Source organism: Crocodylus porosus, unplaced genomic scaffold (genome assembly GCF_001723895.1).
Source record: "Crocodylus porosus isolate Cpor-Errol unplaced genomic scaffold, CroPor_comp1, whole genome shotgun sequence".
NCBI lineage: Eukaryota > Metazoa > Chordata > Crocodylia > Crocodylidae > Crocodylus > Crocodylus porosus.
The window spans coordinates 10,280,820-10,299,710 of NW_017728931.1; the positions used below are offsets into that span (position 1 = coordinate 10,280,820).

General features: G+C 44.2%; 1 protein-coding gene across 1 annotated transcript in view; it reads right to left on the bottom strand.

Moving 5' to 3' along the window:
* CRACR2A (calcium release activated channel regulator 2A) overlaps window positions 1-18,891 on the bottom strand; it is a 111,364-nt gene that overhangs the window by 25,747 nt on the left and 66,726 nt on the right. Inside the window, exons 9-12 of the mRNA XM_019544193.1 lie at window positions 15,049-15,120; window positions 13,471-13,516; window positions 12,504-12,595; window positions 10,991-11,318 (exon numbers count right to left, since the gene is read on the bottom strand). Of these exons, the coding sequence (XP_019399738.1) occupies window positions 10,991-11,318; window positions 12,504-12,595; window positions 13,471-13,516; window positions 15,049-15,120 (538 nt within the window). The remainder of the gene's footprint in view (window positions 1-10,990; window positions 11,319-12,503; window positions 12,596-13,470; window positions 13,517-15,048; window positions 15,121-18,891) is intronic.

Below are 18,891 nucleotides of genomic sequence, written 5' to 3' on the forward strand. Positions count from 1 at the left end.
CCCAGGTAGAAACCCCTCACCCAGGTGGCTGAAGCCAGTCACGTAGGCAGAGGGAGCAGGTTTCCCCCCTCCCTCAGGAATGCAGCCAGCTCAGGTTACCTAAAGAGGCTGAGGTGTGAATCCTCTGTGCTGGCCCATCTAATCACAGAGTCACAGGGCAGAGATTTTGGGAGAAATCAAGGTGGCTTTCTGCCACAGGCAGATGCTTGGGAGAAGGGACAGTTCTTCCACACTCTGCTTCCTTGGCTGACCGGGAGCACTTTGCTCATGGTCAGCTATGTAACCATGAGCAACTGTGCATTAACTAACTGCATGGTAGAAAACTGTGAATTAGCCTATTTTAATACACAGTAGCTCCTGTGCACGGTTACATAGTGCTGATTTACTGCACAGTACATTAGTTTACTGAGCAGTAAAGCATCTCATGTAGACACACCCAGGGAGTGGGAGGACTTTTTCCTGCAAACTTCAAAGCTTGTGCATGTAGCCTGCCTTGGGGCTGGCCAGTGACAAGCACACAGTCCTTCCTAGTCAGACTGCCAGTGCTGGTAGGAACTGCCAGAAAGGAAAGGGACCAGAATCTCAATGCTAACTGGAGTGAGATCAGCACAGTTTTCCCTTCTCCTGGGATATGCAGAGATCTTCCTAAGAGATGCAAGCCCCATCCCTTGGGAAGTGAAAACCTGCAGTAGAAAAAAAATCAAACTAAAAAAAGTGCTAGAGCTAGCGTGGTCCCTAAATGAGTGCATAAAGGGAGGGAGGAAGTACTAAGAGGTCTATCCCACACTTCTGCCCCACAAATAGGCAGTGGTCACAACCAAGTAGCCTGTATAATCTACTAAGTATAACAGGTGCGCCTCATTAAACAGCTTCTGTTGTTCCAGCTGCTCCGAAGGAAGGCAGTGTCCTTTATCCCCATCTCCAATGCCAGCAACAGGGCAGTATAAAATTGATTGTGTAGAAAAGCTTATATTCACAGCCTCTTATGAGCCAGGGGTCAAGAGGATTGCCAGAGCATGTTAACAGCATGAAGCTCTGTTTTAGCCAGCTGGATTCGTTAGAGCAGGGGTTTTCAACCAGAGGTGTGCATACCCCTGGGGGTACTTGGGATGGTCACTCCCCCCCCCGCCAATCGATGATCAGCCACTGGGGGATATCCCACTCCCTTGCTGTCTGGCCACCAGGGGACTCCAGCTTCTTGACCAGCCACCAGGGGTACACCGACTCAAAAAGGTTGAAAGCCCCTGCGTTAGAGAACCCAAATGGACTTTTTTGTCTTTAAATCCTATACTCTGGAGACCTCTTGATTCTCAGAAGTAAACCTTACACAGAACATGCTGTACAGTATTAGGATCATAGGAAAGTAGGGCTGGAAGAGACCTCATAAAATCATCTAGTCCACCTACCTACTCAAGGCAAGATTATTCCCAACTAAACCATCCCATCCAAGTGTCTGTCTATCCTGCTCTTGAAAACTTCCTGGGATGGAGATTCCACAACCTCTCTTGGTAGCCTGTTCCAATGCTTGACCAACCTTATGATCAGGAAGTTCCTCCTAATCTCCAGCCTAAATTTCCCCTGCTGCAGTTTAAGGCCATTAGTTCCTAGTCCTGTCCCTTACAGCCTCAGAGAAAAGCATATCTGCATCCTCTCTGGAATCGTCCTTCATGCATCTGAAGACTATTATGAAATCCCCTCCTAGTCTTTTCTAGACTAAATAACACTAATTCTTTCAGCCTTTCCTCATAAGTCTTGCTTCCCCCTAATAATTTTTGTCGCTCTCCATTTGACTTTATCCACACTGTCCACATCCTTCTTTAAGGTGGGGCCCAAAGCTGGACACAGTATTCTAGGTGAGGCCTCAACAGTGCTGAACAGAGTGAAATAATCACTTCCCCTGATTTGAAAGAGACACTTGTGTTACTACAATGCAATGTGCTGTTGACTTACATTCAGCTTATGGTCCATGGTAACGCCTAAGGTCCTTCTCTATTTAGATTTATATTGCACCCTATCCAGAACAGCTCAGAGCAGCTTATAATAACAACTAACACACAAGATAAGGAACGACATGTTTCTCAGTTGACAACCTAAAACTTTCAAACTTCATCCCACCCTACCTGCTCCCACTTCCCAGCCTATTTCACAGGAAAGCAAACCCTCCAGCTCAACCAACCATGCTTTCCAACCTGCATCCACAAGATACAGAAAACCTCTCCCCCTCACCTACCTACCTGCCTACCCACTCCCACTCCCCTGTCTTACCCCCAAGGAAGATCTCTCCCTTTCTGCCCAATGTCCCTCCTGAGGCCACATATCCCTCACCTACAGAGGGTCTGCAGCCATCTCCTAAACCCCTCCCCTTCCCCCCACTAGATTCAAACAACCATAGCAGAGAAATAATAGAAAAACATGCTGTCCATAACAAAGGGCAATGCTGATGGGCACTCTTGAATGTTGCCCTTTGATGGCACCCAACTGAATGCCTGCCCACAGAGGCCTGCCAGCTTTGTAAAGCCTGCAGACTGGCTAGGTCCTTTTCCCTCAGTTCAGGTAGACTAGATGGTGCCTGGGCTGGGCTTCAGCCCTCCTCCAGAGGGAGTAAATAAAGAGAATGTGCAGAGCCAGATTCTTCCCTCAGTAGCACTCGATATCAGTGGGAGTCAAACATTTGCAACTGAGGACAGAATTCTGGCCCAGATGTTCATCAATATCATAATCGTCATCAGAAATAACAACAATAATAATTGATATTTCCATAGTACCTGGAACATGCAACACAGTTACTGAGCTCCTATTTTCTCCTAAAGACTTGCAACAGAAACAGACAGGGAATTCAAAGGATATGAGAGAGAAGGAAGGCTACATGGAGAGGTGAAGGGACAGAGCCCATTTTCTCTTTGCTCTCCTGGTTGGTATGTATGCTAGACATGTAAATTAAGTTCTGGGCATTTTTGCAATATTTGGGATTCAATATAGCTACATGTGTCCACACTTCCTTACTGGGCATGCTCTGTTGGCTGCACTATGGCTGCAGAGCTGATGGGGGTGATTAGAATTGCTCAGGCACACACTCAGGCCACAGCCAAGGCCTGAAACTTCAGTCCCAGAAAAGCCATGACTACATAGAAGGGCTGGAGTGTGTCCTGGACAATGCTTAACTTATGGCCTTGTGCTTAGAACAGTTTGTTGGGAAGCAGGAGTTGCAGCTTGAAGCCCCATCTATGTGAGATGGGCTTAAGATGCTTGTCTTGTGCTCCCTGGGCTAGTCCCTCAACTACTAGACTAAAACATGGGAAGAGCTTCTCTTCTTCCCCCTCCTCTTCCATTGTCAGTTTATTCCAGGCAGCATACAGAGGATCCTGTTCCACCACAGGTGGAAACAGAATCCCAAACTAGGACTAGGCACCAATAACCTGGATCCTTAGTAACCTTAATAACCCTAGTGCTTACCTGGATCAACCAAGGTAAGCACTAGGGCTGTGCAAAACAGCACTGTTTCGTTTCGACTTCTGTTTTGATGGGACAATGTTTTGTTTTGAGTTTCATTTAGTTTCAAAAGCACTGTTCTGTTTCATTTTGTTGCAACTGTTTTGTTCAGGGAGATAAGTGCAGAGGTTTCTAGGAAACTGGACCTCAAACTGCAGCTTGCACCCAGTGCCGGGAAGTTTGGGGCTGCCATTGGCCTGAGGCAGCAGTAACAGCCTCCTGTCATCTGGCATGCAGATCCAGGGGCTTGAACCCCTGGGGAGGAGTTTGGCACAGCCCCACAGCCCTCCCGATGGTGCAAGCTCCCAGATGTGTGTGTAGGATGACAGCATGCTGTCACTGCCGGCTTGGCACGGGCTGCGCCCAGCACTGGTCCCAGCCAGCAGCAACAGCCTCTTGTCATCTGGTATGCAGATCGGGGGCCTGCACCCTTGGGAGGAATCCGGCACTGCCCCACTGCCCTCCTGGGGGTGCAGGTGGGCCCCTGATCTGAGCACTGGATGACAGGCGGCTGCTGCTGCCAGCTGGGACCAGTGCTGGGCACAGCCTGTGCTGAGCACCGGGAAGACTGCTACTGCCGCTGGCCCCAGCCAGCACCGACAGCCTGCTGTCATCCTGTGTGCAGATCCAGGGGGCTGTGACAGACTTCTCCTAGGGGCCGTGGCCCCTGGATCTGCGCCAGATGACAGGAGACTGCCACCGCCGGCTGGGACCAGCGCTGAAGCCAAGTAAGCCTGGCTTCAAAACTTGAAATGTTTCCAGTGCCCTTGTTTCGCTTCGAAGGCTTTTGTTTCATTTCGATTTTGCTGTTTGGAGCTCACAAAGCATCAAAACAGCTTTGAAATGAAACACATGGCAAAATTTCGCACTGCCCTAGTAAGCACTAAGGGGCCCAATAAACATCAGGACAAGGGGGCACCAAGAGCACCCAGTGCAGGGCTTATATGTCTCTACATTAATGCTAGGAGCATGGGGAACAAGCAGAAGGAACTAACAATTTCAACCTGGTTGGGATAACTGAAACCTGGTAGGATCCTTGGGCAGTAGGCACTGAAGGTTATAAGTTGCACAGATGGGATAGAGTGGGGAAAAAACTGGGGGGGGGGGGTGTTGCTCTTTATGTTAAGGGGCAATATACATCTCCTATAATGAATATGGGATCAGAGGAAGGCTAAACTGAGGTACTGTGGATTAGGATACAAGGGCGTTGAGGGGAAAGGGACTTGCTAGTGGGGGTCTATTGAAGACCACCACACCAGGAAGATGAGCTAGACCTGGAATTCTCCAGACAGCTCTGAGGCCATACGGTCAAGAAATATAGTTGTCATGGGTGACCTAAACTACCCTGACATCTGCTGGGAGGATCAGTCAGCCAGAACTAATAACTCACTTAGGTTCTTAACCTGAATACAGGACCTCCATCTGATGCTGGAGGTATACGATCCCACTAGGGGGAACGCCTTGCTGGACTTGGTGCTGGTTATGGGGGATGACCTGGTGGGGGATCTGCACGTACAAGGCAACCTAGGGGACAGCGACCATCAATTGATTGAATCACTATCTGGCAAAGGGTGGGAAAAGTAACAGCAGAGCAGAAATGCTAGATTTTAGGAAGTCTGACTTCAGGATGCTTAGGAGATTAGTTAGTGGGGTATTAAAGTTCAAGAGCATTGACAGAATGGGGGTCCAGGAAGGGTGGCCCAAGGAAACGATCCTTCGGGCATAGAAGGAGGCAATCTCACTGCATAGAAAAGGAGGCAAAGTGGCTAAGAAACCCTCCTGGCTAAGCAGGGAAATCCAGGAAAGTCTAAGGGCAAAAAAGGGGCATACATGCTGTGGAGGCAGGGGGTAGCTGCCAAGGAAGAGTATACCTCCTTGGCTCGCACTTGCAGGGAATCAGTCAGGAAGGCCAAAGCAGCATTAGAACACAGGCTGGCAACAAAAATTAAGAACAACTAAAAGTCCTTCTTCAGGTATATAGGGAGCAAAAAGAAGGCGCAGGGCAGCATAGGATCCCTACAGGATAGACAAGGACAGCTGGTGACAGATAGAGGAGACACAAAGCAGAGCTCTTCAATGAGTTTTTTGCGTCTGTATTCTTGAACTCAGATCTAGACAAATCTCCCAAATGCATTACTGACAGAAGCAGAAGAAACACCAGCCCACCGACTGTCAGCGCTGACCTAGTAAAGAGACACTTGGAGGGGTTGGATGGATTTAAATCAGCGGAACCAGATGAGTTCCACCCAAGGGTGCTGAAAGAATTAGCCAGTGTCATAGCAGAGCCACTGGCATGACTGTTTGAGCACTCATGGTGATCAGGTGAGATCCCTGAGGACTGGAAAAGGGCCAGTGTGGTCCCTATTTTCAAGCAGGGGAGGAAGGAGGATCCAGGTAACTATATACTGGTTAGTCTCACGTCTATCCTTGGGAAAACCCTTGAAAAAAGTATCAAGGATCACATTTGTAGGAGTCCAGTGGGTAATATAATGCTGAAGGGCAACCAGCACAGGTTCACAGCAGGTAGATCCTGCCTGACTAAACTTGTTTCTTTCTATGACTGATCACTAAAAGCTTAGTTGCAGGTGCCAAGGGAGATGTCATCTACTTGGGACTTTATGAAGGTCTTTGACACAGTTTCCCGTCCTATTCTTGTAAGCAAATTGAACAGCTGTGCCACAGACAATTACACAATCACATGGGTGGCAAATTGGCTTAAGGGTCGTACCCAGACAGTGGTGGTGGCTGGGTCAGTATTGACCTCAAAAGATGTGGGCAGTGGAGTCCCCCAGGGCTCGGTACTTGGGTCGGTGCTGTTCAATATCTTCATTACTGACCTGGATGAGTGCGTAGAAAGCACTCTGTTCAAGTTTGCAGATGGTACCAAACTATGGGGCAAAGCAAACACACTGATAAGAAGAAACCAAATCCAGGCAGACCTGGGCAGGTTAGAGAAGTAGGCAGAGAACAGTAGGATGCAGTTCAATAAAGACAAGTGCAAATGGCTGCACCTATGGAGAGGGAATCACCAGCACACCTATAGGCTGGGGGATGACCTTTCCAGCAGCACAGTGGCAGAAAGAGATCTGAGTCATTATTAACTCCAAGATGAATATGTCGTCAATGTGACAAAGCAATTAGCAAGCTAACCACACTTTGTCAGGCATTAGTAGGTCCATCACAAACAGGTCCTCGGAGGTGATGCTCCCCCTCGATACAGCACTGGTCAGGCCACAACTACAGTACTGTGTCCAATTCTGGGTGCCGCAATTCAAGAAGGATGTGGAAAACCCTGAGAGGGTCCAGAGGAAGGCCACTCGTATGGTTAGAGGCCTGCAGGGAAGGCCCTGTGAGGAAAGGCTGAGGGACCTGGACCTTTTCAGCCTCCACAAGAGAAGGCTGAGGCGGGGATCTTGTGGCAGTATACAAATTCACCAGGGAGGCAGCAGGGAATAGGAGATGCTCTATTTACCAGAGCAACCCTTGGACTAACCAGAAACAACAGTCACAAGCTGATGGAGAGCAAGTTTAGGTTGGGTATTAGAAATAATTTCTTCACGGTTAGGGTTGCCAGAATCTGAAATGGGCTTCCAAAGGAGGCGGTGCTCTCCCCTGCCATGGGGATCTTCAAGAGGAGACTGGACAAGTACCTGGCTGGGGTCACATGACCCCAGCACCTTTTCCTGCCCCTGGCAGAGGGTTGGACTCAATGATCCTTTGAGGTCCCTTCCAACCCTAACAACTATGAATCTATGAAAACTGCAGTTATATAGCTACACAGGTGCGTGATGGGTAAAAGAGGATCTGTCCCTGCAGTGACATGAGGCAGAGAAGAAGCCCAGTTTCCTGGCCCCAGCCCCATGATGATCCACCCAACCATCCCACTTCTCACATAAATCATTACTGCTGCCTCCTGAAATATGAAAGATTTGAGTGGAATACTGAGCAACATCAGTATTTCAAGTTATTAATTTGTTTAAGAAGCCAGTTAATAGACTTTCCAATTGTTATTTAATACCGCTAATGAGGGAGTTTTCTGTCTTAACATGATAATGTATAACAGGAGGATCATCAAACATTTTCTGCTAGTTAACTAGTGCCAGGACACTTTCCTGTTAATTAAGTAATAAGTGAATTCAGCAACTATCTGCTGAGAAGGCTCCACTTGACCTTAAGTTAAAGAAAGATGCAGCTATCCAGAGCAAGCAGTACATAATAATTGAGGATAACTCTACTTCTGAGAACAGTACAGAGCAAGTACCTTGTGGTGATATCACATTAATTCTCCAAGTAGGTTTTGATGAGTTATTCCTTTTTTTTTTTTTTTTTAAATGGAAAGCCTTTTTCTGTACCTTGGTTATACCTTATTATAAAGTGTGCTAATTAGAAGTTATTGTGTAACCCTGGCATAATTTTACCACTGCTTTAAAGATGTACAGGCTGCCTGTTTCTTCTAGAGGAGAGAGCTTCATAATTACAACTGAGCATACCTATTTCCATACCTTAATCCTTTAAATACGTACTTTCAGTGACTGAACAATAGAGAACATTTAACTATACTAAAATTAGAATATAAGCATAATTAGTTATAAAGCAGAACCAGGGCGTGTCGGGTTTTCAGCTGGAAAGAATTACATTTCCCCGCTTAAGATTTTATAAACCACTACTATACACACAACTTGTTTTTCTCCAAGGACAAAGCTGGAACATTTTTCTTAGTTTCAATTTTCCAGGAAAAAATTCTGTTTAAATTTCAACCAAAACAGGAAACTCTTTTTCCAAAAATATCACCTTCCTTATCCATGACCTGGTTAAAATTTCATTTAAAATATTTATATTTTAACAAAAAGGGGCACATTTTCATCTTCATTTATGGCCACCAATTGTAGGATTCTCTAGTCCTATATCTTAGTATCACTTAGTCTAATTTCAACCCTGAAAGACAGTCCCTTGGCACTGGCTACCTAGTCCCCACTTTGAGCATCTCCAGTGACACATCCTTCTACAATCAGCTTCATCACCTTGATGCCCTGCTGAACTTCACTTAACTTTAAGACTACATGTAGATTTCAAAAGGTGGATTTCAACTGATTCAAGGAAATAGTAGGCATGGTGTCAAGGGAAGACAGATTGAAAAATAAAGGCACACAAGGAGGCCTGAAAGCTTTTGAAGGGCACACTATTGAAAGCGCAACAAGAAACTGTTCCAACATGACAAACTCAAGAAGAGTGGTAAGAGAATAACGTAGCTGCATAAGGAGCTTCTAGGATGTTTCAAATGCAAAAGGAAAGCTTACAGGCAGCGGACAGATGAGCAGGTCACCAAGGAAGCATACTGGGAAATTGCAAGAGCCTGCAGAGACAAAAATCAGGAAAGGCAAAGGTAAAAGATCAGATCCACTTAGTGAGGGAGATTAAGGACAACAAAAAGAGTTTCTATAAGTATGATGGCCAGAAAAGAAGGACCAAGGAAGCTGTGGGTCCACTATTAAATAGCCAAGGAAAACTCCTACCAAAAGATGTAAAGAAGGTGGAGCTACTCAACAGCTGCTTTCCCCAGTTTTCACAAAAAAGGTAAACTGCAGCCAGACACCTAATAAGAATTAGTTTGGATAAAGATTGGGAGAAGTTGAGGGATGAGATAACAAAAAAAAGCACTAGTTCAAAAACTTTTATGGATCTGAATAAATTCAAGTCAGCAGGGCCTGATAAACTTTATCCCAAAGTACTGAAAGAACTGGCAGAGGACATTTTGGAGCCCCTGGCAATAATATTTATGAAGTCATGGGAGATGGGCAAGGTACCAGAGGACTGGAAAAGAGTCAGTGTAGTGCCTCTCCAAAAAACGGCAAAAAAGTAGATCCAGGAAACTGTAGAACAGTTAGCCTCACCACAATACCTGGAAATTTACTGAAGCATGGGTGCACGGCTGATGCCCCAGGCAGGTTCTGGATCAAGGCTCTGGGTGCGAGCTTCCATTGCACTGGGAGGGAAGCAGGTCAGTTGTGGATGCCACCAGAAAGTTTTGCATCTGCACTCCTGAACCTGCCCACAGCACCACAGCTGATGTTGCCACCCACCTGCTGTGGTGGAAGTCCTGCCTGGGTCCACAGCTGATGACTGGACAAAAGTAGTCCTTCCCACCTACACAGCACCACGCAGCAGTCAGAGCCACTGGCTACTCACAGACTAGATCCAATGAGTTGGCACCTGTCCACTGGTAGGCCAGATTAAATCTGTTGGAGGGCTGGATCCAGTCTGCGGGCCATATTTTGCCCGCCCAATTTAGATGCTGGAATTGAGAAATGTTTGAGCAAATCTGCAGCTGACATGAAGCTTAAAAGGACTGTGAACATGGTGGAGGACAGAAGTACAATTTACAAGGATCTGGACAGACTAGAAAGCACTGGCTGGAGCTAACAGGATGAAGTTCAATGCTGACAAATGTGAGATGCTACACTTATGGGAGAATAATTAAAAATACAAGATAGCTGACACTTGGCTAGATGGCAGCAGCACTTCAGAAAGGATCTAGGATTCTTGATGGATCACAGGTTCAATAGGATTCTGAAGTATGAAGTTGCAGCAAAGTAGGTTTAGACTGAATATATGGGAAATCTTCGTCACTGTTAGAACAGTGAGGCAGTGGAATAGACTGCCCAGAGAAGTAGCGGAGTCTCCATTATTGAAGATGTTCAAGAGGAGGTTGGACAAATATTGGTCAGGGTTGGTCTAGGAGCAGCTATACCAATACTCTCCTTCGGATACTTCCTATGCTTCTGGGCTTTGCTTATTGATGCATGAGACTGGGAAGGAATTTTTTTCCCTTCTGCCACTACAAGTGTCCAGGCAGAGGGGGAGGGGAAGAGTTTGCCCTCCTCAGAGGGTGGTCTTGGCTGGAGCCAAGGCTGAAGATTTTGACTGGGGTGTGCCAGCACACCTGCTGGGAATTAAATCCAGAGGTTCCTGGCTACAGGGTCTTCCCATTCTGCTTAAGTACAGACTATTATATTTGGGGCCAGGAAGAAATGGGATGGTTTGCACAGGGACGATCCTGCCTCAGGCAAAGGGTTGGAACAGATAACCACTCAAGGTCTCTTCCAGACCTACTTTTCTATGATTCTGTGAAACATCCGCATGCAACTATAAAATATATAGAAACCCCTGCACCTTCAGTCCAGAAATCTAAGCACTTGCTACTGCATTTATAAGATTATGGGGTATATTGTCAGCTGAGGCCTGCCTTTCGTTTTTTGCACTTTTAAAATGAATTTGGGCATCAAGCTGACTACTCCTGCTTCTATTTCCATGATTTGCCCATGAAAATCAGTGGCCAGGAACTGAGATTTTTATAACCAGATCAATGACAAGTGTAAAAATGTTTGCCCAAATTGGACAGATGACACTAGTCTACAAAAGGAAAGCCAAATAATGTTGGCTTCTGAAAATAATTTATTACATTATACTGATTTAATTTGATCATAGGCAAGTTGGTCCTTACATGTGACAATATTTCTTTTCCCACTGGCTGCCCTCTGGGTGATGATGGCATATGCTGAGAAGATGGTGTCAGCTGCGTCTCATCCATTTCCTTCTCTGAGGACACATCCTCGTCTTCCTCTGTCCATTTACTTAACTGTTTCTCAAGTGGTCTATCCAAAAGCTGGGGTAGGTGATCTTCTTCAATTGATATGATTCTCTGGAGATGTTTAGCTTGAGTCATTTCTCCAGTATAGTGGTCTGACTCTACAGAAATATATCCATTCAAGCCAACAGAATTCCTTCTTCTTGTGGAGTTACCAAAAACATCTTCTTCTTCAATGGACTGGCTAGAAAAACATCAGGAAGAATCCTGTTATAAAACAACCTTATTCTTGACTTCTATTTAATTTACACTGACCTAATGCTATCCAATGGAGTTATGTTTGACTTAAAATTAGCATAGCTGAGTTATCATCAGGTCCTTATACTCTTTATTATTCAGATTTAAACTATCCAGGTTAACTGACCCTTAAAAAGTAAGTCCAACATTCAGCGTGTATTTTTATAGCATATGTAATAAATTATAGACAGTCAGACGTGTATGCATGTATTGTACTGATAAATAAGCCATACAAAACACAATACTGTAATATTAATGTGGAATGGTTTGTTTTGGGAGAAGAAGGTTATTATTAAACACAAATTTCACCTCATCCCTAACCTATCAGCATAGCCATTGCAAGCTTCCCAGGTACTCTTTTAAAAAGGAGAAAAACCACATGCTGTCTGCATGTAACCAAATTCTCACTTCCATAGGAAGGGCCCTACCATTGCTAGTACGGTTCCATTGAAATGTATGAAGTTGCGCCAGTTTATACCAAATGAAGTTTGGCTCTCAATATCTGAACCGTGTTTAATTTTTTAAATGCTTCAGGAGACTAAAACACCAACACAGTACTCTTCTGAGGACCTTGTGCTTGCACCTACCCAATGGATAACTTCCTACTATTCTTCCCAGATTATCTCTTTGCCAAAAAGAAACTTATGAGTGAATTACTTTGCTTATGTCAATTTCATATTTATGATCACATCATTAAGATTTAAATCATCTGCATCTTTTCTATGCCATGTGCTTATATATTATAGCAGGTCAGCAGTAACAGGTGATGCAGAAATACCTCTGTTCAGAAAGTCAGGAGGTACCATACCAAATTCATGTCATTCTAAGTAACACCAGCCACTAAACTGCCTTTCCTCCTGGAAGCTTAAAGGTGGCTCTGAACCTCCTTTTCCTCAACTGAGATTGGACTGGCCATATCATACCTTCTAGGCTTTTATTTCTAAATTACTGAAGAACATCCAGTTGTTATACTTGTGGAACTGTTATACATACATGCAATATCAATGTTAGCCAAACTATTCCAAGTTGCAGTGGCTTTGAGCACAATCATGCTGAAATAAGTACTGTAGCTCTTTCCTGTGCAATCCCATGATTGTCAGTTATGTCTCAAATAGAAAAATTATGTTCTTACCTTTTAGCCAGTACCTTTCCCTCTACATATTTCCCAATGACAGATCCAGATCTTTGCTTCCAGTTGGTATTCGGAGTACTTGTTTTATATTTCTGCAGGAATAAATTACACCTCTTACTTAATTATTCATGTTATTCATTAAGGGTAACAAAATAGTGGCTTCATTACTAGCATTTTGGTAACACAATAATGGGCATAACAGAAGAATCTTTGCTGGATTAGCTGAGAGGCAACTTGTTTCAAAAGCCTGATGGGTAAACAAGCGGAATGTGGAAACTCCACCTACAAAAACAATTAATCTTCCATTCAGATTAAGTAGAGCAGGTCATAAAACAGGATAAAAATCAGCAGAGCTCCTCTGAAATTAATTAATTAGAGCATTTTATATCAGCTGAGGATGTGCCTCTCTGTGGCGTCTTGTCTAGATAGAAAAAAGGTACAAATGAGTGGACATCCTGATTCTGAATAAAAATAATTCAATAAAAAGAAGCCAGAGTACCTCTACAGCCCCAAAGGAAGCTTCTACTACAGCATAAACAGTCAACAGGATTTATTTGTATCCAATGGTAGGATGTTAGAATACTTAAAGCACAATTATGTTTACTAGGTACTCAGATACTGTACTGATGGATAACTGTTTCAAGAGATTAGCTACTGTTGACTGAACAGATGAAATTAATTGAATTTTAATGGTTCCATTTGAAGATTCTCTCATTCCCTTACGGCTGCTTTCTTAGCTTCTTACAAATTCAGGTAATCATCCTTCCAAAAGACAGCTTGAATTTTAGAAACCCATATATGCGGCTTTTTATTGCATTTAGTGAATATATTTTGTTGCCTTAAATCTTGATTTTAACTGGAAAAGGAGCTATAATGGGAGGGGAATGGAACACCACAAGAATCTGTCCCCTCTGCCCACCTGCTCCTTGTCTGCTGACCACAGAGTTAAGTAATGGTATTTGTTTACCTGTAAGCACATGTCACGTTCATCTTTCAGATGCTTGTTTCTTTCTCTGCAAGGACAATATATAAGTAAAGAAGCAGCAGGCTACAGCAGAAATTTTGAATCTCAGAATTTGTGCTCACTTCACTATACAGCACCAGATATTGATTGTTTAGTCAAAAGATTATAGAAAGACCAATCCAAAAATCTTTCACTCTTGCATATCTCCATCTTTGACTGACTCATCTATGCTCTCATAGGACCAGATCTCTGGCTGATGTAAAATTTCATTAAGCCTTAGAGGATTAAAACTGACTAGCATCTGATTTAAATGCTTTAACACATGGAAACTGACTCTAGGCCATATTTTTTCCTTTACTGTATATGGAAAAGTTTCAGACATTTTCATAGTCAAGAACAATTTTTAGTGAAGATTTTGGTGAATACCTTCCAATCACAGTTGTGTAGACCATTCACAACCACATAACTTCCCTGTAACATCTATCCTGGTAGACTATCATTAAGAAAGTATCCTGTACAGTTTTCAGCTTCTGTTAAGGCCTTTTAGCAGCTAGAAATGCATAGTAAAAGGAATCATCTAATTTGCATGGTCAGCCAACGGCAGACTTCAAATTCCAGTTTGAGAGCCTGCAGTGTAATTAATTGTAAAACCATCGTAAACATTTTAAAAATGAATAATGGATGAGAGTTGTCTGAGAGCATGTATAACTGACCTGTGCAAACTGAATAACCTTGTGACCAAAACAATGAGGCAATATTTAAATAAAGGATGTTAGTGCACATTAAAAAGTAGTGTTGAAAGTTGCACAGAAATGGCTTCAAATACTAGTTAACCAATTGAAACAATAGGCACAGAATTAGCCAGATACATTTTAACATATTTTTACTAAAAGACTTGCAAGCAAAAAGTCTCAATTTTGGATGAGCTGCACTCAATGGAGGCATGATAGGTCAAATGGGGCTTCAAGTCACCTCTCAACTTCCTGAACCCTGCCCACTGCATAAGCCTCATAGCTGTTCTATACCTGGCAAGAACACCCTTCTTTCTAGAACCTGTATCACAGCATAAACACCCACCTTTTTCTGACATATCCTCTAGCCTGCACTTTGGCAGCGATTCAACAAATGACACGGAGATATTTCACTGACCCCAGACTAAAAAGGAATCCCTTTCTTCTAGAGATAATACCCAGATGCCATTTCCAATAGGCCAGTGGGAGCCAACCTTTTTGGCAGGTATGTCACAAATTAGTCCTGAATCCTCCATGTCACTCTGATCTCCTTCCCCTGCCTGCTCTGCTGCTCTACTTTCTGCTCCTCGCCTTGTGCTCCCTGCCCAATCTGCTACTCTGCTTTCTGCTCCCTGTCTTACCTGCTGCAATGCTGCCTGCTCCCTCCCTGATCTGGCACATACCACACACAAAGGCTGCCCCACTTGTGGCATGTGTGCTGCAGGTTGGCCAACCCTGCCATAGGCTATGGGTAACACTTCAAATAATTTGCTCAGCTAGCTTAGAAAAAAAATACACACAGGTTATCACTGCAAAACTAAAGAGGTCCTGCAAATCAAATGTGTATTACCTTAAGAAGTCCAGCTGTTTAAGGAGTCCTGACTTCTCTCTCCGTAAGGTTTCTGTCACTCTGTACACCTCCCTGAAACAAAAAAACAATCTTTGTCCTGGACACAATAACACAGAACTGATGGAGTGCCTCCTGCAGCCCGTAAAGAACGCTCCTTAAGACCCAAGTCTTGCAGTCCTTATTAATACATACACAGTATTTACTTTGGCTATAAGGTACAAATCTACTCTGCCTTCTATCTGACGTAAGACTAACACATCTAACAATGTTGGAGTCCTTAGTATAAAGTGTCACCGACTTCAAAAGAAGCATGGCCAGCATAAGGAACACAGAATCAGATTATGTTAAGGGGTTTTGTTTTCCTTTTGTTAAACTCAACTCTCCTAGTGGTAGCTATTAACCAAGGGGTTAGAAGATGCATCTTCTTAAGACCTTCAGCCAGTCCACTACACTGTGGCACTGGAGCTCACCTCTTTCAGAGATTTAAACTCCTTGCCCTGAACAGTCAGAGACGAGATAATACCTCACAATAATAGAGGTGTTACCCTGGCTGTCAGTTCAAGTAATTACTTCTCCCTTATTAAACAATTTACTTCATTTTATTTCCTGTCCTAAACTAGTAAACCATCAATCCTTCTAGATCACGGTATATGTGAATGGTCACCAGGACCTTCAATGCATATGTCTAAGCAGGAATATGGAGGAATGGAGGCTGCCCAGACTTCCCACCCCTTTTCAGAACATTAAGACAGAATCCAAAGGCCAGACTGAGTCTGGATTTTATAGACATTAGGGCTGGAAGGGACCTCGGAAGATTGAGTCCAGCCCCCAGCCCAAAGGGGCAGGAAATCAGCTGGGGTCATAGGATCCCAGCAAGATAAGCATCCAAATTTCTCCTGAAGGTGTTCAATGTGGGTGTTTAAACCACCGCTGATGGCAGGCTATTCTAGACCTTGGGGGCTCGGATTGTAAAGAAATTCTTCCTTATGTCCAGCCTAAAACAGACTTGCTGGAGTTTATGACCGTTCGACCTTGTCATCCCTTGGGGTGCTCTGGTGAACAATTGTTTCCTAAGATCCTGGTAAACACCCCGATAAACTTATACGTGGCCATCGGATCACCCCTGAGCCTGCGCTTTTCCAGGCTGAAGAGCCCCATAGCTCTCAGCCTGTCGTCATGAGGTCTGTTTTCCTGACCTCTGATCATGCGCGTGGCTCTTCTCTGGACTCTCTCAAGCTTCTCCACATCCTTTTTGAATTGTGGGGCCCAAAATTGGATGCAATACTCCAACTGAGGCCTCACCAAGGCCGAGTACAAGGGGAGAATGACGTCCCAGGATTTACTTGAGAAGCATCTATGGATGCAAGCCAGCATTTTGCTCACTTTGCTAGCCGCTGCATCACACTGAAGGCTCATGTTCATCTTGCAGTCAATCATGACCCCCAAGTCCTTGGATGTTTGGTGGCTCAGTGGTTGTATTTATGTGCGTGTCCAGGAATTAATCTGGGTCTCAGTCATGGCAAACAAGGATTCTACCACTGAATCACTGTGTACCTAAAACACACAAAGCCAGATCCTCAGAAAGAACACAACAGGTCAGGATGTATTTGACACTATGGATGCCTATTTGAAATCTATAGATTTCTCTTGTGAATCAAGAATACGTATTTGCACATCTTATGCTGTTTATATTGAGTGGCAACCTTAAAAGGAACGCATGGCACCCTGGTTGAGAATCACTGGACTAGTATATTAGGCATGAGTACTACCATCATTGCTGTGCTTGAGAGTGTCCACAGGTTTCTGTGCTTTGCACTGAATTCAATGGTGCCAAAAGCAATCAAGCATTAGCTTGGCCAGGTGAACAGCAAACAAATATGGAACTCTGGAAGAGTTTAGGTACTTGCCAGTGCTGATCTGTATTGCAGTGAGGTTTAGGTGTGAGTTAAACACCTAGGTATGCACACTTATATCACTTCTGAATGTGCTCAGAAGCCTAAGCGTAGCCACTGAGGAAGCTCTTCAAACCAAAATGGAGATAGCTAATGATTCTAGTTGTCTAAACAGTTTGCAGCTGCCAGAGCAGGGTCAGTCTGGATCCCTCTTTTGTGCTGAGATCCTTGCCAAGTGTACTTTTGGCTCCTACAAGGATATTTTGGATCCGACTTCAATAGGCCGCAAAAAAAGTTACGGCAGCTGAAGATATGGCCAGAATATTCTGCTTTTAAATTGTGTGGGAAGTGCTACCCAAGCATGCGCCCGAGGCACACACTGCTCTGAACAGCTCGGCAGTGCCCTGCGAGCACTGGTCCTAGAGAGATACTAGGAATCATGCTGAATAGCACTCTAGCAGCAGGAGCTCGGCATGATCCAGATCCAGCTCCAACTCTGTAAAATACTCTGAAATCAAAAGTAAACATAAAGTTACTGTTCAACAGTTTGATCACAGGAATGGAGGACAGCTGAGGCACTGTGGAAACTTGTGCACTGTGGAATTACCCGGGACTCTGGGTAACATGGACTCTACTTTACAGCTGAGAAACAAGGGTCCCTGAAAAGGGGAAAGGAGGTATATGGGGAGGTGGGGGATGGAACACTCCAAACTGTTTGCTTCAGACCCTCATCTGAAACATAATAAGGCAGCAATCAAAAATGCAGCATCCATTCCCCAGGAGGCATTAAAGCACCAATGAGTGAGATCCTGCTGATTCGTGTCACCTGAGGATCAGGCCCTCATGATTTAAATGGGCTCAGTGCTGGGTGATTTTGTCCTGAAAGTGTTGTTCATGCATTCAGGACAGCTTTAATGAGCAAAAACTAAGAAGGGTTTCATGCAATGGCCTGACTGGTAGAGACAACAGCATTAAGTCCAATACCATTCTATGTTACAGGAACTACCCACAATTCTGAGTTAGCTCTTTTACGATGAAACTGACTGATACTGGAAAAAGGAGTATTCTGAAATGTTGCCCACTTGTGAATCACATTTGGGCTTAGCAATATCCATACTTTCTCTGACGGCTTTCGTGCACATGTATGCGAGTGAAAGTGTGCTTGATATAAAAGCTTGAGGAAAGGGAAAATGTGGAGTTCATGACTTATGTTCACCAAAGGCTATATCCTCAATCCCTGGGTGAGTTCAGCTCTCATCTGCTTCCGCTGTGGCCTTTATGGCATCTTCAGATGCCTAAACAGGAGCCAAATGCTGAAAACCTGGCTTTAATTAGGAAAAATCTGCCTGTTAGGAAAATTACAGTTTAGGGGAACAAATCTGCTTATGCAGAGGGCCAGAGCAGACGTTTGTCACTTAGCCTCCATTTCTACCCCCTGATGATTGGAAATTATTTTTTTCCTCAGGACATTTTGAATTGGGCCAAGAAAAAAAAAAAGACCAACCTGGAATCCAAAATATTTCAGCAGAAAGGTCTGGATTTTGAAATGCCAGCCTGGTGCTTCCTGGGAGATGCAGCTCAGGTGGATCATGCTCCTATTCACTGCTATAGGCCAAGTGAGATAAACATCTCCCACGATGCATCATGGTCTCCTCTTCTGATGTGAGGTGTTGCATCATGGCAATTCAGATAGCCACATGGTGCACTGTGGCCTGCAGTAGAGAATGGGTACCAGAGGCATCCAAACCACAATTTTTGTTTTCCAATGAAATATTTTAGGGGTCAGCCAACAACAAAGTATGCTGTAGTATGTGTGTGCAAGGGGAGTAGGAGGAACGTGTGTACATGTCTGTGCGGGGGGTGGTAACACTGTCAATTTTAATGTTGGAAAATTGTTTCAGAAAATATTTGGTTAGCCCTACTAATATATACCTTTGCATGGAATTAAAGG